We start from the raw sequence: 24,227 nt of genomic DNA, 5'->3' as shown, positions 1-24,227 counted from the left end.
CAGGATGGATTTTCCACCAAGCTGGGGTATCCACCCGGTATGCAACTTTCCCAATGCGCCTTTCAATGGACAAGGGTCCAATATATTTTTGCAATAGGCGAGGGTCATGGACCCCTGCAAACAAGTACCGCTTTGGGATTTTGACCATCACTTTGTCTCCCACCTGGTATTCCACAAAGCGGCGATTCTGATCAGCATGCCTCTTCATCCGCTTTTGGGCTTTGACAAGATAGCTCCGCACTATCTCCAAATTTTGCTTCCATTCTTTTGAGAAGCTGGCAGCCCGAGGAGATTTTGACATGTTTGGTGCGTTCACTGTGTGTGGGAGTAGCGGTTGCTGTCCGGTAACAATTTCAAAAGCGCTTTTGTTGGTACTTGAGCTCTTTTGTGAATTGAAACACAGTTGAGCAGCATCCAGAAGCTTCACCCAATTCTTCTGCGATCCGGTCACAAAGTGCCGGAGATATTCCTCTAGCATGCCATTGAATCGCTCCGTCTGGCCATCAGATTGTGGATGAAAACTTGAGCTATGACTCAATTTTGACCCGAGGCACTTAAAGAGTTGGGTCCAAAAATTGCTAGTGAAGCGTGAGTCGCGATCACTAACAATGTCTTTAGGTAAGCCCCAATACTTGACGACATGAGAGAAGAATAGTCGAGCTGTATCTTCTGCTGATATATATTGTGGGGCTGCTATAAAGGTAGCATACTTGGAAAACCGATCCACCACAACCAAGATAGTTGTGAGATCTCCGACCTTGGGCAATCCGGTGATGAAGTCCAGGGAAACGCTTTCCCAAGGTCTTTTTGGTACAGCTAGTGGTTCCAAGAGCCCTGCCTGCGTCAAGCGGTCTGACTTATCTTTCTGGCATACTAGACAAGTCTTCACATACTGAGCGACGTCATCGACCATTTGAGGCCAATAATATGCACGGCGAAGCAATGCCATGGTGCGTTCCTCGCCGGGATGACCGGCCCACAAAGTATCGTGGCATTCTGCAAGAAGAGTCCGTCGCAGATCTCCTCCTTTAGGAACATAAAGTCGGTTCCCTTTCACCTTCAGGAACCCATCTTCGGTGTAGAACTGGCGAGTCTTGCCCTGTCCTACCAAATCAACCAAATACTGTGCAGCAGGATCCTTGATGAGTAGATCCTGTATCTGGTCTTTTATGGTGGTGGTTACTTCGCTTCCCTTTAGGGCGGCGAGAACACACATCGATGCTAGATCAGCTCTCCGACTGAGTGCATCAGCAACATGATTGGTCTTTCCACTTCGGTACTCCAGGTTGAAGTGAAATTCCGCTAGGAGTTCCTGCCACCTAGCCTGTCGTCCATTCAGCTTTGGCTGGGTCATGAAATGGCTAACGGCTGTATTGTCTGTCTTGACCACGAATGGGGCTCCCAGTAGATAATGCCTCCAAAGGCGTAAGCAATGAACGACAGCCAATAATTCTTTCTCATGGGCGGCATAGCGTCGCTCTGCATCCTTCAGTTTCCGGCTCTCGTACGCTACGGGATGCCCTTCTTGTAGCAATACTCCACCAAGTGCATAGTCGGAGGCATCCGTTTGCACTTCGAATGGCTTGGCCAAGTCAGGGAGGGCCAAGACTGGGCTACTGGACATAGCCATCTTCAATGCGTCGAAGGCCTTTGCCCGCTTGGGGCCCCAATCCCACGGGGTGGCCTTCTTGAGAAGTTCTGTCAGCGGCACTGCAATGAGGGAGTAACTTTTCACAAACCGCCGATAGAAGTTGCATAGGCCAAGGAACGACCTCAAGGCATGTATATCCTTAGGAGGCGGCCATTCTGTAATGGCCTGAATCTTCTGCTGGTCCATCTTGATCCTCCCTTCCTCGATGACATGTCCGAGGAAGTCAATTTGTTTCTGAGCAAAGGAGCACTTGGATAGCTTCGCATATAGTTCGTGCTCCCGCAATCGGGCTAGGACCTTCCGCAAATGCTCCAGGTGTTCTTCTAGTGTCTGGCTATATACCACAATGTCATCCAAATAAACCACAACGAATTCGTCAATGTATTCTCGGAAGACTTGGTTCATCAAGGTGCAAAATGTGGCTGGCGCGTTAGTCAAGCCAAAGGGCATAACCAGGAAGTCGTACGACCCATATCTTGTCACACAGGTCGTCTTGTGCTCATCACCATCGGCAATCCGAACTTGCCAATAACCTGTCTTCAGGTCTATTTTGGTGAATACCGTCGCACCACCCAGTCTATCAAACAAGTCTGCCATTAGCGGAATAGGGTACTTGTTTTTCACGGTGATTTTGTTTAGAGCCCGGTAATCCACGCAGAGTCGCAAACTACCATCATGTTTCTTTTGGAATAGCACAGGGGACCCGTATGGGGACTTAGAGGGCACAATGATCCCTGTGTCTAGCATTTCCGTCAATTGTCTCCGAAGCTCGGCGAGTTCGGGTTGTGACATTCTGTATGGCGCCCGGGCAGGTGGCTTCGCACCCGGCACCAACTCAATCTCATGGTCCACAGTTCGCCTAGGCGGAAGACGCTTTGGCATGTCTTGTGGCATGATGTCTTCAAATTCCAGAAGTAACTCCTTCACGGGTGCAGGAATGGGACCCGAGGAGCGTTCTATATCTTCCATGCAGAGGGTAGCCAGGAACGTGGGTTCATGTCTTTTTACCCCCTTCTTCAACTGCAAGGCCGAGATGTTCTCGGCTGCCATCTTCATGGGAATGCACGGAATAATGCAGGGCTTGGCCCCATTTGCCCCCATCATCAGCAGCATGTCTGCATACGGTGCGGGCATGGTATTGGTCTGTCTCAGGAATTCCAACCCCACGATTAACTCAAAGTCATCTATGATCACTACGCGCAGGTTGAACTTTCCTTCATAAGGGCCAAGCTTCACTGGTACTTCTTTGGCTATTCCACCCACTGGTTGAGGTGGTGAGTTGATAGCCTTCACACGACCTTTGCCCTTTCCTACGACTAGTCCAAGACGCTCCACCTGAGTCGAGGCTAAGTAGTTGTGGGTGGCACCTGTGTCTATCATTGCCCGAATGGGCTTGCCATTTACCTTCATGTCAACGAACATTAGGGTCCTCTCTTGATGAGGAGGAGTCCTCAAATTCGCCTTCTTATTTCCTTTCCTGGCAATTGGACAGGGGTCCTTCTTCTTGCGGATACCGGCACTGGTGCCCGCTAAGGGCTCAGAAATGGAGCCAACAATTGCATTGAATGCACCTACTGGCTCGGTCTGGTCCGCATCATCGGCGTCGTCATCCGTCCCATCCTCAAAAGCTTGATGGGCATTCATCTGTGCATGTGGACATTCATTATTCCAATGTGGTCCGCCGCAATGGCGACATCCTGAGGGGGGCTTCCTCCCCCGATCATTGTTGTTAGATGCAGCACTAGTACTGCCGGAAGAGGGAGTCTTGGATTTGGGTGCACTCCGGTCTCCTCCACTTCTGCTAGGGCCACTAGTGTTTGGTTGGCCCCCTTTGTATCCTCCTCGGACAGGCTGTTGAGGCCTATCCTTCCGGGCTTCCACTTGGTAATCCCCAAGGCACTCTGCTGCTTGGATTGCCTTAGGCAACGTGTCTACCCTTTGTCTCTGCAACTCCATCCGGGCATAAGGTTTCAACCCTTCCAGGAAGGTGAAGAGTTTGTCTTTGTCCCCCATGTCACGGATGTTCAGCATGAGCGCGGAGAATTCCCGCACGTAATCTCGCACTGATTTGGTCTGGCGGAGCTCCCGCAACTTTCTCCTGGCATTGTACTCAACATTTTCGGGGAAGAACTGTAGGCGTATGGCTGCCTTCAGTTCCGCCCATGTGTCGAGGGCATCTTCACCTGCCTTGATGGCTTCATACTTCACCCGCCACCAGAGTTTGGCATCACCCTGAAGATACATGGCAGCAGTTGCTACCTTCTTAGCTTCTTCCAGGCTTCCCACGGCATCGAAGTATTGCTCGATGTCGAAAATGAAATTTTCCACTTCTTTGGCATTCCGAGCTCCACTGTATGGCTTTGGCTCAGGAATTTTCAGCTTTTGTGCCATGGGGGCGAGGTTCACACCACCCCCAAATTGGTTTCCGCCTCCTCGAAGTAGGCCTTGTAAAGCAGCATTGACAACATTGAGCTGGCCTGTCAAGTTGTCAATGGTTTGTTGCATGGCAGTCACCCTGTCTGCCTCTTGTTCCCTGTTGGCTAAATCCTCGGCACGCTCCTGCTGGAGGACCTCAAATTTACCAAAAATTTCAGCTGCCTCTGTGGCTGCTGTTTGCCGGTCTCCTTCAGAGTCGCGGCTGATGTTTTCTATGTCAACTTCGGCCTGGATGAGTCTGCGGTCCAGGTCGTCCAACCTTTGCACTAGGCTGGTTTTTAGATCGGGCACCATTTTCACGATGGGCCGTAATGCGTCAACCGTTCCCTCAAGGGTCGCGATGCGATCCCCATAATTCATCATGGTCAGAAATGGTGGTAATTGCGATGTGATCCCTCGTCCGATGTCGAGCCTAGGCTCTGATACCAACTGTTACGCGGCGCCTTCCTGAAGTTCCTTGGGAGGGCGACGTAAGGCTAGGCAACCGATGTCAGTACGGTTGCTGTCCGCCAACTGAGGTCCCCTCCGTACGCTAGACTAGATTGTCAGTGCCGTACGGAAAAACCAATGTCATGAGCAATTGAAAGAGAGCAGAAAAGAGAATTGAGAATGAAAGAAAGCTTGATTGCATTGAATGAAAGCTATTACAGAAAACAAGACGGTGTCGGGGGAGAGACACCAGTACAGAGAATTGTTTGCTTGCTTGAAAGTTTTGATTGCTTGGTCCCCCTTAATAATGCTTAAAAAAAATAAACCAAAGTTACATGACTAGACCTATGAAAGCTGGAAAATCACACTTAAAGAAAATGCAGCAAAACTACTCTATATTTACAATGAAAAGGACTTAGTCTTCTACAAAGCAGCAGCAAGTCCGTTGGCAGCAACTTTGTCTTTAGCATCAGGGTCTGCGCGCGCGGCATTGTCTGCGCGCGCGGCGCTGTTGGCTTTTGCCTGTGGCTGGGCGCTGGCGATGGCTATCGGTGGGGCGACAGAGGCACATGCGCGCTTGTCACTTGGAGCTGCCGAGACCACGGGGCCGACCGTGGCGACGGGCGTTGGGAGGCTGGCCAGGACGCCACGGGGCGCGTCCAAGGGATCATGGGGCATGGCTGGAAAGCCGCCCATGACAGTATGTATGTATGGAGCCTAATTTGGCCATATTCTAAAGATGGTGCCAGGGATGCAGCAACAAAGGCTCATATGAAGAAAATCATGTAATTAATAAATAGTAAGAGTTCTTTATGCATTTTTCTCAAGTGATGTTAAATTCTGTTTCTTGTCTCAAAGACAACAAGACATTACATATTACATTCATCTTTGAACAATATCTGCTTGGAGATCTTGTTGGTCCTTTTTCCTTTACGATGAAACAACAATTTCTTTTGCAAGAACAGTTATTTGGTTGAAGTGCTTGGTCGCGTTATATTCAAATTAATAGTAGTCATCTTTGTTTCTCTTCTTGAGTAGTATTTGAAGGGGTATGTTGTGCCTCTGAACAAAGTAAGAATAAAGAGCACCAGGAACATGAAATTCATGTTAGGTGAATGTGCCGATAACACCTAGGTGTAGCGCTTGCTAGGGTTATTGTATGATCTAGGACGCTTCTTAGTAAAAGGCACAATTTCGTAGGACTATGATCAGAATAGCTCCTCGGTAGGTGAATAATCTTAGCTTCTAAATGCAGGATCAATGAATTTACAGTGTCTGTGCAGCCTATAAACTTGCTAGCTCTAATATTATTAATAGGTAGTCCCCCCAAATTTTCACTTGTGGGGGTTATTTGATTAAAATCTCCTCCTATAAACCAGGCACCACTATAGCAGTCAGCAATGTTTTTTTATGTTATTCCACAGTTTTATTCTATTATTCAAGTTTGTGCTAATTTGTTTGGGACCGAGACATAGTTGTTGTACTCAAGTTTGTGCTACAACAAAATTGCCAAGGTGGTGAAGCGGGATTTACCTTGATCATAGCATGACTTCTTGGCTGGTTGTTCCAATTTGATCCAAATGTACCTCAGCATTATTCGTAAAGTTGAATCAAGCTTAGTAAAGTTGAAGTATACCATCAGAAAATTGTGCACTTGTAGTCGGGTCTCCAGCAGTGCCACCACAGTTGGTATTTTCGAATCTATCATCGCCTAAAATTTCTTATTGAAGTTGAGATTACCAGCACCCTGCAATTCTATTGTAAAATTCATGATTCTTGATGTGCTTGCACTGTCTTTCTCATAATTTGTATGGAGTTGGATTTGTTAAGGTTCTGATAATCAGAGAAAACTTAGGGGGTAAATAGAACATACTTTTTTTCTGTTTGGTTTGAGGAACATCGTGCTTAAGCTTTATAAGTTCAGAATATCTAGACTTCTCTCCATGAGAACTACATCTTCTTCCTCCTCTCGTACCAATGGTATCACACCCCTTTTCTACCCCAAAAATATGTGTGTGTTAGTGGATTGTAGGTTAAACAGTTTTTCCAATTAAAGTGACAAACTTAAGTAGAGATTATTTTATTTACAGAGTCGCCGCTTGGAATTGATTTTTGGGTGTTCCAAATCACATTTTATTTGAATCTCTATTCAAAAGAAGGTTTGACTCTATTATTATTGGTCTGCGAAAATAAAGTCCGGTAAGGATTCTGTTGAGCGAGGAAAAGGTGTAAGGCATTCCCCGACCCCGTAGTTCTAGCACGGTCGCTTTATTGACTACATTTGGCTTATATTATTTTTGGATAAATTGTGATTTATTGGTTTTCATATTTTATTTATCCGCTTTTATTGCTTGATTATTAAGAATGATTTGGATGATAAGATGTCTTAACCACACTACGCAAGTGAATGCGTGATAGGGACGAAATTTATTAATTTAGCCATAACGCGCTACGCAAGCGAATCTGTCATAAAAAAATAATTATTAGCACGTTATTACCTTTGGAAGAAAAAACTACATTTGAGGAATTTAATTTTTTAAAATTTATGAAATGTCAACTATCATGCTACGCAAGTGAATCCGCGATATTAGTAACAGATTAACTAAAATTATTAATTAATTAAAACTAATGGATATGGAACGAGATTATTGAATTAATATATTGAACATTAAACATCTCGCTACGCAAGCGAGTCCGTGAATAAAATAAATAAAAAAGGTTAAAGTATGTCTACTACTTGCCTAGCGTCTAAATTATTTTTAAAATAATAATAGTTAAGTTATTTATTTAAAAATAATAAAAACTGATTTTATTAAAATTATTTGAGTAAACTAAAATGTAAGAACTAATTGAAATTATTTTAAGAGAATGCATTAGCATATTCTATTTACTTTGTCGACATTAGGCTTGCAAAAATTATTTTTAATTTGCCCAAAAGTGTAGTGGACCTTACACGACAAAAGAAAGTTCTGCTTACATCTTGTTGTTATTAATCCATGACTATTGAACAACAACAATAACCCAATACAATCCCACTAATGGGATATAGGGAGGGTAGTATGTACGCAGACCTTACCCCTACCTCGAAGGAGTAGAGAGGTTGTTTCTGAAAGACCATCGGCTAAAAAAAATAAAAAGACAAAAAGGGAGACAATATTAGTATCACAACAATAATCATAGGATAAATAGGAACACTATGAAATCTATAAGAAAGATGCAAAGCAAAGGGAGACAATATTAGTAAATATTAGTATCACCACAACAGTCATAAGAAAAATATGAACACCATGAAATCTAGAAGAAAGATGCAAAGCAAAAGCGATAGCTAGTAAATAGGACATGCACTGAAAAATGAAATAATAAGCCACAATATTCCAACTAGCTATCTTAGACAAATACCCTACATGGCTAGTCCCACCATGGTACGAAGTAAGGCACGACTCAACTACATCCTAACCTACAACCCTAATATTCGACCTCCGCATCTTCCTATCAAGTGTCATGTCCTCAGAAATCTGGAGTCTCGCCATATCCTGCCTGATCACCTCTCCCCAATACTTCTTAGGCTGCCCTCTACCTCTTCTTGTGCTCTCCGCAACCAGCTGCTCACACCTCCGTACCTCCGCATCTGGGCTTCTCCTCTGAACATGTCCGAATCATCTAAGTCTCGCTTCCCGCATCTTGTCATCAATGGGAGCCACATGCACCTTCTCCCGAATATCATCATTCCTAATCTTATCTATCCTAGTGTGCCCGCATATCCACCACAACATCCTCATTTCTGCTACTTTTATCTTCTCGATATATGAGTTCTTAACGGGCCAACACTCAGCCCCATACATCATATTCGGTCTAACCACCGCTTTATAAAACTTACCTTTGAGTATAGTGGCACTATTGAGTAAAGAAGAAGAAAAAAATGATTTACCATAGTTAACTTGATTTTTTGTAACCTTAATGACAAAAAAAAACTTATTAAAGTTGCCATATAGGGAACAAATGCACATGGAAACGTGATTAACTGGAAAACTTAATCCATATTACCAAGACTATCATGGAAAGGTCAAATAAGAATAACACTATGTAATACCTCCATACCTTTAGCGAGAATGATCTTTAAATTAATAGAACAATTTCCTAGCAAATGTGGACTTAACAAGTAATAGAATATCACTTTTTAAGCTTCATTAAAATCAGAATTGGCTTTAGCTAAAAACAAAAATAGAGTGTACACATGAATTCTAAATCTCATACATCACATGTAAAAATAAGGACCCAACTACATACAGAAAATTAACCTAACTTCATTACCAACTTACAACCAAAGATAAAAGATTTCGCAATTCTAACATTTACTTTTAACAACCAAGAGATAGAATAAGAAGCAGAAGAAACTAAAATGATTTCAAGTAATTTAAATCTTCCTCATTCCATTAAAACTACATTACAGTTAAGAAGAGTACCTAGACTGCAGAAACATCAAAGGAGGCAACATGGATGAACTTTGTTATCCACTATCCAATAAGCGCAATAAGAGTGTCGAAAATTACAGCAAACAAATAGCAGCGATTTGGAGCGGACAGCAGCAAACTCGTACCAAACAGAAACTTGAAACCAAAGACAAATATAGAAGTTGTTTCTATACAACTTCCTCCAAACCAACAAGACCTTAAAAGGAAACTTTCTGGAAAAAATATTTAGTATTTTCCAGCTCCAACAGCTCTCTCTTTCTCTCTTAAGTTGTGTTTTCTTATAGTGTAAAGGACGATGGCTAAGTGTGTTAGAGTGTGTGTCTATATGAGTGAGTTGTGAGACGCGAGTGTGAGGAGTGTAGGCGGATTGGAGGGAGTGAAGAAGGACTGGGTGGCGGCTAGGGTTTTTTTTGTGTAAAAAGGGAGAGATGATCTATTCTTTTTCTTCTCCTATTTGAGCTATTTTTTGAGGGAGTTTTGTGGGTGAATGTTGAGGTTGTTTTGTTGCCTCTTTAGCTGGAGTTTCCAGCTGATTCCCATGGTAAAGAAACGTGAGTGAGTAGAAATGAGTGGGAGGGGGGGGACAAGTGAAAGTGGAGTGTGAAAGATGGAGTGAAAAGTGAGATGAGCGGGAAAAAATTCAAGCACGGATAAAAATTAGTATGTTTAGGCTTCGGTTATTAGTGACTTTGGTCCGGAAAGGGAATAGGGCAATAAATAAAGCTTCGGCTATTAGTATGTTTGTTTTCTTTCTTATAACTTGTGTGTATCTATGCTCATTGATGATTAAATCATTTATAAAGGTTTCAAAAATGGAATTTGTGCTTGATATTTGTGTAGAATTTATTGGGGTGGTAAGGTTTGAAGAAGTGTGATTGCTTTCATTATAGGATGGTCATATGTTAGTTTCTGATTTTTGTCATGAAGTTTAGGCTAAGATTTTTAATAGCCGAGTTTGGAGTTGATTCAATCGACAAGCAACCCGCTTCATATTCTACTTAATTATGGCGCACACAGTGTTGAGTAGGATTTGAATAGAAACTCTATTTGAGGCTCAATGTTGCTTGGACTCTAATCCTTCAAACCAGACTCGCTCCGCTCTATGCCTAAAGCTACCCTTTAGCAGGGCCTATGTAGCGTATAGGTGCGGGTTCAATTGAATTAATAATTTTCGATTCGGACCATAAATTTGTATGTAAAATCTATTAAAATTACAACAAATAGTAGATTTGAACCCATAGTCTTAAAAATATAATGAGTACAATGCTAAAAATCTTAAAGGTTGAACCCATAAGATTTAAATCCTGGATCCACCTCTGCTCTTGAGACCTACGAGCTCCTAAAGCAAAGCAAGAAATAGATAGACTTATAGCCTGTTTGGCCAAGCTTCTCCAAGTTTTTTTTCAAATTTGAAGTGTTTGGCCAAGCTTTTAGGAGAAAAAAAGTATTTATGAGGAGAAGCAAAAAGTAGTTTTAGAAAGCCGAAAAAAGTAGTTTCTTCCCATAAATACATTTTTGAGAAACACTTTTGAAAAAAATACACTTAGAAGCGTTTTTTAAAAGCTTGATCAAACATTAATTGCTGTTTAGAAGTATTTTTAAATTAATTAGCCAACACAAACTGTTTCTCACCAAAAGTACTTTTGAAAAAAATACTTTTAAAAAAATAATTATCAAAATAAGCTGATTTTTAAGCTTGGTCAAACGGGCTATTAGACAAGGGCATCTTGAACCCCTCCCCCTAGGATTGCGTTGGCCCATGTATTCTTCATTAGAAGTGTTCATCTCGCATTAAGTAGTATATCTTAGTTGTAAAAGGTGCGACATTCAGATATGAGTTAGAACTACATGGGGAGAAATTAAAAAATAGTCAAGTGGTCATTCAAAAATAGTTACATTTTTAAAAATAATTAAAATTTAGCCACTTTTCATTTAAAGATAAATTTGAACAAAAATACTGTTCAAAATCCGGAAAATACTCCAGTATATTATACTAGAGTTCCAGCATAAGTATATTGGGACTGCAACATATTATACTGGAGTTCTAGCATAAGTATACTGGAACTAGATCATAATATAATAGAGTTCCAGCATAAGTATACTAGAACTCCAGCATAATATACTGGAGTTTCAGCAAAGTATACCGGTCCAGTATAATATGCTGGAAGTTCATACACATGTGCTCGAATCTCCAGTATATTATGCTGGAACTTTCCGCGTGTTGGAGTTCCAGCATAATATGCTGGAAGTTCATACACAGGTGCACCGAACTTCAGTATATTATGCTGGACTGGTCTCTGTTGCAGCAAAATAGTGACTATTTTTCAATGACTTGACAAACACTGGCTATTTTTGAATGACAAGTCCGAAATTTGGCTAGCCCATGCTATTTTTACCACTATATGACACGAATTGATAATTTGTCGGCACAAGATTTTGTTTGGTTTCCTTCATAAAAAAAATATTTCCACCGGAAGTAGAAAAAAAAGAGAAGAATAACCCTGTTGACTCTTGTATCATAAGACAAAGGGAAAAATCACCTTCAAATAAATAAAGAATTAAGTCCTATCATACGAGGAATTTAAGAATATGAAGGGGAAAAAATGAAATACTAAACTTGTGTTAGTTCATTTCCTTCTTAAAGATGAAAAAGGAAATTTTTTTCTTTGCGGGGCGGGTTAAAAAAGAAAATTTTGCTATGCGGGACAGGGTGGGTTGAAGTCTATGCGGGTTAAGGCTAAACCCGCAGGGCAACCGTCCCGCCCCATTGCCATTTCTAAATTTCTTATCTATATATCGATTCTTCTAATTGCCACAAAATAAAGTTTTTCAATTTATATATATTGACAATATGAATCTTACATTATTAGTATAGTTGGATCTAAGATTTTTATAACATGGGTGTATCCCTAAAAAGGAGGAAAAGGAAAGTATTACGTGGAATTGATCATTGCTTCTCTAGATAAATAACTTATCATTCAACCAAGTACATCATTTAGCGTCTTTGGAGCATGGATGCATCAGATAATATCAATCAATTCTAGAAAATATGTACATAAAATACCTAATTTAGTAGAGAAACCGTTGGTTCACGTGCCCCATATATTGGGCTATAAATCTGTCCCTGATTGTCAGTGTAATTTAACTTGTAATAACGAGTAAATTACCATTATTACTAGGTAATATTTATCCTAAACACTTACTTGTAGTTACTATATAATTGACGTGATCATACAAAGTATTTTTACACTTGTCTAAAACTGTAAAAATAACATAAAGTAATTTCTCAAATTTGCACAAAAAGTCTCATTTGAGGCCACTATTTATATTATCTCCAGTTAAGAAAGTTCTGCAACTATAGTCTAAATCCTACACAACCGGAAGAATGGAGAACTTGCATTACCAAACAAGCTAAATTTGGTACTATCCTCGTTTTACTTATCTTGTTAAATTATTCACAAGTATAGTTTGATGCACAGGCAACACTACAGGTGGCTTAAAGCCAAAATTTAAAAAGAGATTTTAAATTTATTTAATAAAAAGTTATACTTATATTTTATTTGATGTTTATTTTTATAATTTCTTAAATGCAAGGTAATTATAAAATTTTGGTAATAGATTTCTTATTTTCAATTGATAATATATAGGCACATAATCTTGCGTGAGGTACTTTTTTATCTTAGGTAAGATCATATTGATTTTAATTTGAATTGTTTTTTCCCAATAGAGATATCTGCTACAAAAACTATTAAAATCATTCTATAAGCATTAAAAATATTTAAAATATAACTAAGACTTCATCTGATTGAGTATTTCCGTTAGAGTAGCATCTTCTACTTGTTCAATTTCTTTTAGTTTCAAAAATAGATTAGAACTATCAATATCATAATGACTATTATGCTTTAAAAGACATTCAAGGTTAAGAAAATACTTTTTCATATCTAATCTTTTGATAATTTCACTAGCTTGTGACTGAAAAATTGTCTAAAAAGCACTTAAAGAAAAGAAGAAGATTTTACAGAGTCGTATTTATAAAAAAAATTGATTCAAGTTGGAGTGAGTTTGACAAATTGAGAAGTACAAAGTAACTGTAAATTTAATTGTCTACGACTTTCAACTATAATTACATTAATTATTCTTTTTTTTTAAAAAATAGCATAAACTTTGAAAATCAACGAGCAATGATTGGTTATAAATTGACAACAAAAAATTAATTTTTTTATCACTAATAATAAATACATAATTATTTATATTATATATAATTAGAGTAAATTTGGGGCCTTAATTTTTGGGGGGACTAAAGCCATTGCTTTAGTAGCTTTAGGGTTAATTTGCTCTAGTTCGATGGTTTATCCCCGCTTATGTTGTTCAATTATTCACAAGTTTAACTAATCGAGCTAACTTGATACTATCTTTATTCTACCTATCTCGTTAATTTTTTTTTTTTTTTGGGGGGGTGGGAAGGGGGGGATAGAAGTTTCTTTAGGCTGTACGATCATAGGATATACTTTGTAACAAGATAGCCGATTGAGAAAAATGTAAAAACGAGTAATACTCCAAACTTATTTGGCTAAAGGTGCATTGTTGATATACAATTGAAATAGCTGTTTATTAGAATTGCAAGCATAGTTTTCAGTAGACAACGCAAATATAGCGGCTTTTGAATAATCTACAGGAGAGAGAGGACAAAGGTTAATAATACTGCGGGGTAGCCACTTATTGTTAGCGAATAAATTACAATCTGAATATAACAACATATTTACGTATCCGCTCCCACCAATATGTTTTGAGTTCGAGTCACCACAAGAGCAAGGTGAGGAGTTTTTGGAAGGGAGGGGATCGAGTGTCTATCGGAAACAGTTTCTCTACCCCAGGGTTGGGGTAAGGCCTGCGTACACACTACGCTTCTCAGACCTCACTGGTGAGATTATACTGGATTACTGTTGCTGTTGTATTTACGTATCCGCTCCATCTATAGTTACCTTCTAAAGTTTTCATTATTAATATGCAAGTTTTGGCTATTTGTCGTAATCGTATGAAGATGAAGGAGGACGAGGAAGAAGAAAGAAGAAAGAAGAAAGAAGAAGGAAGAAGAGCGGGAATAGGGGCAGATGCACGTTTAACGAAGCTAAATCGCACGACAGTTGTCAAATAATAATAATACAAGTTGACATAAATTATCTCTTGACACGTTGGTTATGCACCTGATTTTGCTCTAACAGGTCAAAGATTCGAAATGGTTAAAAAAATGTAATGAAGTAGAATTGAACTCAGGACATTTTATAAGCCAAGACTCAACAAAATCAGTAGACTAGGATTATTTCTTGTTTAAAAGTATGGTAATTTACACCTTGATTGGATGGTTGTTACCTATTGTATCATATTGTATCGTTATCCCAAAACAATGATTGTTTTGATTGTTTATTTAAAATTGATTTTGTATCGTATTGTTAAATTCATTGTTCTGTAACAACCAAAAGCCCCATTTTATGAAACAACCGAGTTAGTGTGGTGGGATTATTTTTTATTTTTTTTTTCAATTATGTCCTTACTTATTACTATAATTCTATTTTATCCTTTACATATTTTTTTTTTATTTTTACTCCAAATCTCTAACCTATTGACCTACTTTATTTTTTTCATCTTTTCTAAAGTTGGTTCGCCCTGTTCTTTTTGTCAAAGTCTCTGTTCGATTCTTTGTCTCTTTCTATCATTTTAATTTTTTTTTTTTGTTGTTGCGAATATCAGTTAACCTTTTTCTTAAGGTTTTTACTCTTGTTTCCAACCTACGTAATTAATGATAAATTAGTAGAAAAATATTTTCTCAAATTATTATGTGTAATTCTTGATAAATTTTATTTAAAATAATTGCGGGTATTTTAGTGAACTTATCGGTTACATTACAATACATTTAAACCAAATAATAAAACTATTATTTAACAACAGCAAACGATATCATCTATTCAAACGTTGTATCTGTTAAACGATACTATACAATACAGTACTATACAATATAATAAATTATAAAATGGAGGATAATAATAATCCAAACATAGCGTAAATTATATTCCCGTTCTTCTATAAATTTTGATACCGCAAATAAAAATTTATGCGTATGCCCTGAGCACATAGATGGAACCGGTCATCTGACGCTAGGCCTATTTTTGCAAAAGTTTGTAAAACGGGGACACATTTTTAAAAATAAGCCAAAACGGGGACAACACCCCGGTGTCATTTTCTCATTGTGTTATATCCTGGCCCAAGTGTCCTCATAGTAAGAACCTGATATACTTGCTTTATGACAAACCATTGGAATGATTAAACCGCCAGGTACATATTTGAGATCTTCTCACAAATTCCATGGGTGGAATTAGATTTTCTGCAAGTTCTTTAGGAAATGTGTCTTATTCTTTTTTAATATTGAAGAAATATATTGTGGGTTTTTTACCTAAACTTAAATACCAAGTTTTGTGTTTAAAAGGTTTTGAACCTGTGACATGCGCCTAGCGCCTAACCTACACAGTGCTAGGATGCACGACCCGCTATGCATGAGATCTACGAAGGACCAAACCACATTAAGTCTTATTTCAGCGGCTTGAGCCTCTAACCGGGCTGCTATGCATGGGATCTAGGAAAGGACCAAACCGCATTAAGTCTTATTTCTGCTGCTTGAGCCTCTAACCTCCCGGTTAGATCACGGCGGTTTCTACCGTTGCACCAAGATTCTCCGCCATTTACTTACAATGATACTGATTTGAGTAATTCTTTACTACATACCTTATGGACAATCAGAATGTATACAAAGTGCATTCACAAAATTATGAACTGTATACAAAGAAAGAGGGCAACAACAAGACTAATAGAAAGATTACAATTTCCATGACAAGTTTCACTACACAAAAGTTCCTTCCTACAAAGTGCATGGCAAAAGAGAAGAGAAGAGGAAACTATTTAAGTTCCCTTTGATTGTAATACTTGGTCTAAATCTCACCTCCTACATCTCCAAGCAGATACTGAGAAAAGAACGCGATCTTGCCAGCAAATCACCACGCAACCATTCTCTTCTTTAATCTTGTATCCTTCACAACTGTAACTCTGCAACAATCTCCTTGCCTGCAACATTGCATAATAACTCAGAGGCACATTCCTGAAACTGGCTCCATCGAATCTTTGAAACCACTTATCCAGTTTTTCGTGCCTTTCCTTCCGCTCGACTCCCTCACACGCTACGATATTCTTGATCTCCTCGCCGAATAACATTTTCTCGACCTTTAATCGCTCTAACGATGTTCTCTGTAGTGTGAACTCAAGACAATCGAATAATGCAGCGTAAAAATACAATGACTCAGATAGCCTTTCCATAAGGGTCGTTCCATTGTGGTTCGAGTCTTGTTCTGTGACCACCATGACCTTTGGAGACAAACCCCACAACGCGTAGAGGAATCCGTCAATCTTTGCTGGGGCAGTTGGAGATAGCGGAGATGAAGATGCTGATTCATTTCCCGGACTAAAAACATTAGTTGTTTCCTTTTCGAGCAAGTCCCCTAAAGTATTTTGGTTGAGTAATGCCCTTTGCAAGTGAAGGCCATTCAAATGCTTGAAACCCAAAGGGGATTTCTTTTGGGGTTCATCATCATGTGCAAGAAGAGTGTGCAACTGCATAACTGAACTAATCGCCAACGCCTCCCCGGTTTTAACTCGTAGTTTTTCAACATCAAGATTTTCCAATTTGCTAACTACCTGATGGAACTGAAAAGGGATATCCAACTTTTCAGCTTCTTCTGTTAGAACATGTGCTATTTGCTCTAACACTTCCTTTTGCTGATGAACCCCCGTAATCCGCAAATGGGGCGGTCCTTCAGGGCGCGCTCTCAAATCCTGAAGCAGCGCACGCCACTGAAGGGGTTCAGAAGCATTGAGATCAACAATATGAACCATTTTTTCTCCTTCCATAGCTTCGATGATCGCTTGATTTGTGATCAAAGAAGCTACTTTCAAGAATGGAAAATACTCAAAAAACATTTTCTTGACCAGTATATCTTCTGATACGATCGATAGCTTAGTCGAATGCAAGGCCTTATAAATACCAGGCCAAGATCTCAGAATCCTATCAGCAAGCGCCTCAGCGAAATACGAGGCGATTCGCTGCATTGTATCTCCTTTAGGAGAAGCTAATTGGGAGATTTGGTCAAGTGCAATGTTAGCATTCTCAAGATTGCCAGCAGCCACATGGTTAGCACAAGTGAGCAAAAGGTGAATTAGATATAAACCTCTTTCCTCAGATTTCAGCTCCTTGAGCCAATGGTATGGTGAATTCAAACTAGGTGAAAGTGACGTCATTGGAAAGTTTTGAAGAGGTGATGATGAGGTCACTGATGATGAACCATCATCTTGTAACATTGTCACAAATTTACACACAAAAAAAGGCCAAAAAGTAGTAAAAAAAAAGCTTTGGTAATTTCTTGAAATCAAGACTCAAGATTTCCCAATAAAGATTCTTGAAAAAAAGATTCAAAATTTCCCAATAAAACTGAATGAAAGAACAAAGAGAAATGTGCACTACAAGATTAAGAACAGGTCAAACAAGAAAATGAGTCTGAATTCAGAACCATTTCAAATCCAAACTATAGAAGCTAAGCCAAAAAAATGCAATTACTTCAATTGGACTAACAAACTCCAGGCCCCATTTACATTTACAAGACAGAAATTAGAGTTAAAAAGAGCAAAAAATTCCCAAAAAAAACAAACTTTGCAACAAATCACCAATTCACCAAGCAGAAAACAGAGTAAAAACAGAGCTAAATTTTGCAAAAAAGGACAAACTTTGCAAGAAATGACCAATTCATCAGGCAGAAAACAGAGCAAAAACAGAGCAATAGTCCCAAAAAGGACAAATTTGGCAAGAACTCACCAACAAGATAAAGATTCAGAAATTCCTTCCTGGGTTATTTAGTTCATCAAAAACCCAGAAAAAGTACCACAAGAATTCACCAAAAAGCTCTAGCTTTTACAAAGAAATTTTGGCAAGAACAAGTTCAAGATTGTAGTTTGTGTGTAAGTTTGTTTGGTGAAGATATAGAGAGAGAGGAATTGGACTTTTAGGGGGTTCAATTAAAGCTGTAGTGAGAGAGAGAGAGAGAGATGAAGTTAAAGGGAGTTTGTTTTGTTGTCGACAAAGCGTGGGGTTTGTTTTTGTCGGCAATGTTTTGGTGTTGTGTTTTTTTGCGTATTTCAGAGGAATATGGAATTTGTGAAAAACAGAGCCTCTGTTCTTGTTTTTGGCTTTTTGTGTTTTAGGTTTTTCCAAAACAACGTGTCTCATTGTTTATCATTGTTGCTTTTGCTTTATGTAACGATTGTTCAAATTGATTTGCACGTATTCGACCCGATTTAGGTTTCAAGAGTTTAACCTTTAAGATTTTTAATAATTAAATCTTTTAAAAAAATTATAATTTTATACATATTATTTATTATAATTTTTGTAAATTTTAAACATAAATTTATATTTTATATTAAAAATACTAAGTTCAAATGCATATGTCGTCCTGCATTCGCATCTGTATTGTATACAGTGACAGAATTAGAAATTTCACTAAAGGTTGTCAACAATAACAATAACAACAAATCTTGTGAAATTCCACCAGTGAGGTCTGGGTAGGATAAAGATGGTAGAGTGACTGTTTTCGAAAGACCCTCGACTTAGAAAAAAGGTTGTCAAATAATAAAAAAGTAAAACTCGAAGAAAATAACGGGAATCAATATCTTAGTATATATATATATATATATATATATATATATATATATATATATATATATATACTTTTTACTTAAGTAAACATTATAATTTTCCGACGAAAAAGTATACGGACATCGTTAGCATAAATTGTCTCTGCCAATGCTTGTATGCACTTTAAATTTCAAGTTAAGATCTGAGAATATAGATACTGTCATTCATATGTATCAACTGTTGAATAGTTTGATAAAAAAATTATCTAAAAGTTTAAACCGTTAAAAAAATTAATTTTAATTACCTCTAAGTATATAATATATCAACTCTAAATTCATCTCACCAACCCCTTTTCTCCCTCAAATCTCATCATCTTGTAAAAATGTCAAATTTTTAATTAGTGGTCGTTTGGACATAAGAATTATAAAATTTCAAAAAAAAAATAAAAAAAAAAATTCAAGTGAAAAATGATATATGAAAATTAGAGTTGTGTTTGGATATAAATATTATTTTGGGTTGTTTTGAAATTTTGATCAAACATTAATTTAAAAAATTTATGATCAAACACTAATTTAAAATTAAAAAGTTTATGATCAAACACTAATTTAAAAAAAAAACAAAATTAATGTCCAAACGGACTCTTAGTCTGTAAATACAAGAACAAACCCCAACCCCACCACCTTATAAAGTGTGGAACGACCTTTTTGGTTGTTTGTTTGTCACTACCTAAAGTGGACAAGGAATCAGGGTGGCTAAAAGACTAATATATTCTGAAAAGACACAAAAATCCAAATATGTCCTAACAAAAGGACAGAAAAAAAATGACATCACTTACTTTGTGTGTGAGAATTGCAAGAACAAAAGACAATTCAAACTTGGTCTTTATCTTCTTCTCTCTTTACTCATAAATAAATTTAAAAAACACAAATTAAGACAAAGAGACAAAGGCTTTTAAGAACCAGCCAAAAGTAGACAGCACATTCATGTTTTGTCATTTACTTGTTAGACTCTTAGCCCCAAAGAATTGAAATTTTGGCCACTTCTTGATAACCCCAATGGGGATATTTGGATGTTAGCCAACCACTTTGCTGTTTTGGACTGAAGGATCCAAGACAAGTATTTAATGCTTGATATGAAACTTTGGACACTTTTGAAAAATAATCTTTTACTTTTCTTTTCCCTTTTGTTTTTGTTACAAAATTCAATACACTTTTTTTTGTTTGTTATATGGTGTTCGATATTCAAGTTAGGGTCCCGACTAATTCAAATTCACTCCATATATGGCTCATTAATAGGAAGCATTCCTTGTCAAAAAAAAAATTATTCTCATAGCTCAAACCTTCAACCTTTAATTAAGGATGGAGATGAATCTTATTCGTGTCACCACAACTTTTAATGATTAATCCGAATTTGCTCCACATAAAGCTCTTTAACAGCTTATTTGGATGATTGTTATATGTCGTTTCATAATGTTCTTTTTTCTTTTTGCTAATATATTCAAGTTAGGGCCCCGACTAATTTAAATTCGCTCCATATAGGACTCATTAATAGGAAGCGTTCCTTGTCAAAAAAAAATTATTCTCATAGCTCAAACCTTCTACCTTTAATTAAGGATGAAGATGAATCTTATTCGTGCCACCACAACTTTTAATGATTAATCTGAATTTGCTCCACATAAAGCTCTTTAACAGCTTGTTTGGATGATTGTTATATGTCGTTTCATAATGTATTATATTGTATTGTATTGCATTATATTGTATTGTTTGATGAATATAATGTTTGGATAAATTGTATCGTTTGTCGGCGTTTCACAATGTCACGCACCAATAATATGAAGAATAAACTTGCAACATTACTAAGAAAGAAGGAAGATGAGAGAAAAAAAATAAAGTAACGACGTCACTACACCAAATTCATCGTTACATAAAGTGGCAGTCTTCGTCGCTATGTAACGACGGATTTAACGATACGATACAATAAAATTTAAGTAACAATCAAAACAAACATTGTATTTAAAGTAACAATACGATACCATACAATATGTAACAACCATCCAAACAAGTTGTAAACGAAGAAGCGCTCCCTGCCAGAAATTTTTTTATATTTTTCAATGCTCAAACTTGAAACTTGTAATTAAGGATAGAATTAAGTATTCATCATAAGTTAGTAATTTTTTACTGAAAATTATCATACCACTACTGTTGCTTTTCTCTTTTATTCGAATTTGAGATTAGCAATGTAAGCCAGCTCCTACAGACGGAGTAAACCAAAACATTACTATGAATGTAAATTATACTTATACCGTCTAATATTTGAATTCTATTTTTTTTGCAAGAACGGCCTTAATTATTAATTAAAAGTCTATCTCCAATGGCTAGAATTTAGGTTTAGACAAAATTTAATGAGGATGTTTTTCTCAAAGGTAGTCCAAATGTAAACGTAATTTGAGTTTGAACAACATAAAAGTTATATCTGGATTCTTTTTTATTGAATTTTGAATGTTCTAGGTGTCAAAGGTGACATATAAGTCAAACTAATAGCTGCAATACCCCTTGTTCCTTTTTTTCCCAATGGATTCGAGATATTTCTATTTGTATTCCGACTAATTCAAATTCGCATAAGGTCCGTATCATTATTCTTTCATCAACTATTACTCGAACTCAAAATAATTAAGGGTAAAGGAATCTTATTCATCCCACCATAATCTATGGTGGTGAAGTTATTTCATTTTTAGATTTTTTACATATTTAAGTAATTACAATACATAATTCTTTTTGGAAAACTTTGTAATAATAATATCTAAAGATGTTTAGTCTATTTTAATATATTAATTTCATCCTATGAAATGTCTAAAAAATGCTTTAAGGCTTCAATAATTATTTTTCAAAAATAAAAACTCAATACCGATTCTTCCAAAATGAAACCCAAGAACTCGTCATTTAAATTAAAATCCAAACACTAGAGATTCTTCTATAAAAAAAATGTTTTTCTTAGATCAAAACAGACTCTTGATCGAGAATAGAGGGTTGCTCAAATATTAAGTATTTTCTACATTTAACTCTGACGTTATGGATTCGAATCACCAAAGAGGCAAAGTAAGAAACTCCTGATAAGGAATAAAAATAATTGACTCTTAAATCTTAATCCAATCACCAATTCATTTTCTCTTAAACAACTTACAACATACATGCAACTCAATTATAAAAAAGACTATGATATTACCATGCAAAATTTTCCCCTTAATGACCATACTATCGTTTTTCTTTTTCCTTTTCTAGAGATGCCAACAGGCCGAGCTGACGCGAGTTAACAACATAAAAATTACTATACGAGGTGGGGTGGATTAAATTTTTGCGAAGTAATGGCCTAACCCGCCTCGCTCCCTTGCCATCTCTAGACCTGTTTTCTTGCTCTTCTAGGGATATTAAAGTTTAGATAGTTCTTTAATAAAATTAAAATAGTTACCTGGATTCCCACTTTTACTTTGAGTCATGACTTGTCAATGTGCCTTCTTACTTTGGTTTGCACAGTGATTTCACGGTAACAAGGTATGTTCACAGGACACAAGAGGTCATGGGTGTACACATCTTGATTTGACCCCTAGGCAGAGACGGAGTTAGAATTTTAAGTGTATGAGTTCAAAATTTTAAGACATGATCGCGACCTCAAGCTAATATACACAATTATAACACTAAGAAACGAGTACTAATATTTAATATATATTTAAAAAGTAACGATCACTTAACACAATATATGATTATAAACACTATCGTTATAATTGCAGTTGACGACTTGTCATGTTTTGAAAAATAAAAATGATACATCATTAGATAGGTCTTTAAGTTTCAACATTTTCTTCTCGGTATAAACAAAATAAACAATCGTTCAAAAAGTTATCATCAATGCAAAACTTTATAAAAGTAAAAGTTCTTTCTATCATTGCAGTAGCCAAAAAAAATATCAAATTTAAGCAAATAAACAAGTCTTCATATCTAGTGAATATTTGTTCTAAAAGTTCACTGAATAATGAATGCTAGGTGCATAGAAAAGCTTTTCTACTTCCCTTTTTTCTTTTTGCTAATATATGAAGAAGATTATCAGATGATGCAAAGTTCCCTCACCACCTTAATGTCCCCATCCTTTTCTAGCCTAAACAAATATTGCTATTAAAAAAAAATTAAAAAAAAAACTATTTTGTAGTCAACCATTATAAATTGAATATCTCACTTTAATTTGATTTTGCACAATACAATAAATAAAAACAAAAGAGGTGAAGAATTTAAATCGCTTAGTGTTTGTCAATAAAACTTTTGAAGCCATATATAAATATTATAAAAATTTATAAGTAATAGAAAAGAACAAAATATATGGTCCACCCTCCAATTAATATACAAATCATATTCACGTGGCAAAGCTGAGAAAATTTAAGAGATGGGACTAAGATTTTAGGGGATGCAGACAAATACAAATATAAAAAGTTGAAATAAAAAATTCAGCATTTGAAATAAAAAATTTTAAAATCAAGTAACATTTACTTAAAAAATCAAAAGATAAAAGAAAGGCAAACAAATAAAAGAAGATGGAATAGCAGGGATGGACCTTTAAGAAAAATATGACTAGTTGGTACTTTTGATTTTGATTTTAAGTAGTGACAAAAACTTTAAAAACCTTAACTCTTTCCCTCACTTTTCTTTTGATTTTGATTGGGGAATAACTCTCTCAAAGAAGTGAAGGACAGCTGGGGTTGTTTTTGGAGCTTTTGTCTTCTTCTTTTTTGCCTTAGTAATGAAAAGGAAACGTAGTTAAAATGAGTTAAAATTGTATTGCTTCCGGGCAATATTTGGGTTCGCCGTTGTATATTTATATCCTTTCAATAAATTTTTCAATACAAATACAGGATTTGAGAAAAAGTCACTGGGTTCGCCCAAACCCACATTCACTATTGTAGCTCTGCCCCTGCCCCTAGGCCTATGGACATGCAGGTAAGATCTTTTCTTTTTTTAGTATAGGAGGGCATGAAGGTCGAGGATTATGGCAGAAGGTTAGGTAATCGAGCGTCTCCCTTTGTCTTCCTTGGTTCGTTAGCATTAGTGTTAGTTTATTATTCATTTATTCTTAGATTGTTATTACTACCATTTATTAGCTACATTGGTTTCGGTCCCTTTTTATCTTACTAGAAGCTCATAATATACATTTCCAATGAAAATTTCTAGGGATAAAAATGTCCATCGCCACTATCTTTCTTCAAATGATAAATGATGAAGGTTTTTCATGCCTCCCGCTGCAAAAGAAATACTATAAATTCACTATATCTCTATAGCATAGAATCTTTATTTACTATAGCCACTACAATATAACGAAAAAAGTGTTCAAAAAAGAATTGACCTTTTCTTCGGACTCTTTATGCAGTTCTACTTGGATCTTTAGTTTTTCTTTGATTTCTTCATAAACCTTAGGATTACAACAAGGGCAAAATAGCATGCTTGTTCCTTTCACTTATTATTGAAAGTTC

General features: G+C 37.0%; 1 protein-coding gene across 1 annotated transcript; it reads right to left on the bottom strand.

The window, feature by feature from the left end:
* Positions 1-15,766: 15,766 nt before the first annotated feature.
* Positions 15,767-18,204, bottom strand: LOC104118124 (scarecrow-like protein 3). The gene has a single exon (XM_009629307.4). The coding sequence runs from the start codon at positions 17,386-17,388 to the stop codon at positions 15,976-15,978; it is 1,413 nt and encodes a 470-aa protein (XP_009627602.1). The 5' UTR covers positions 17,389-18,204; the 3' UTR covers positions 15,767-15,975.
* Positions 18,205-24,227: the final 6,023 nt, after the last annotated feature.

Source organism: Nicotiana tomentosiformis, chromosome 1 (assembly GCF_000390325.3).
Source record: "Nicotiana tomentosiformis chromosome 1, ASM39032v3, whole genome shotgun sequence".
Taxonomy (NCBI): Eukaryota; Viridiplantae; Streptophyta; class Magnoliopsida; order Solanales; family Solanaceae; genus Nicotiana; species Nicotiana tomentosiformis.
Note: the sequence above shows the minus strand (reverse complement) of the source record. Positions and strands in the feature narration are given on the sequence as shown.

Coding starts and splice junctions, on each gene's coding strand:
- LOC104118124 (XM_009629307.4), bottom strand. CDS start 17,388: ATGTTACAAGATGATGGTTCATCATCAGTGACCTCATCATCACCTCTT.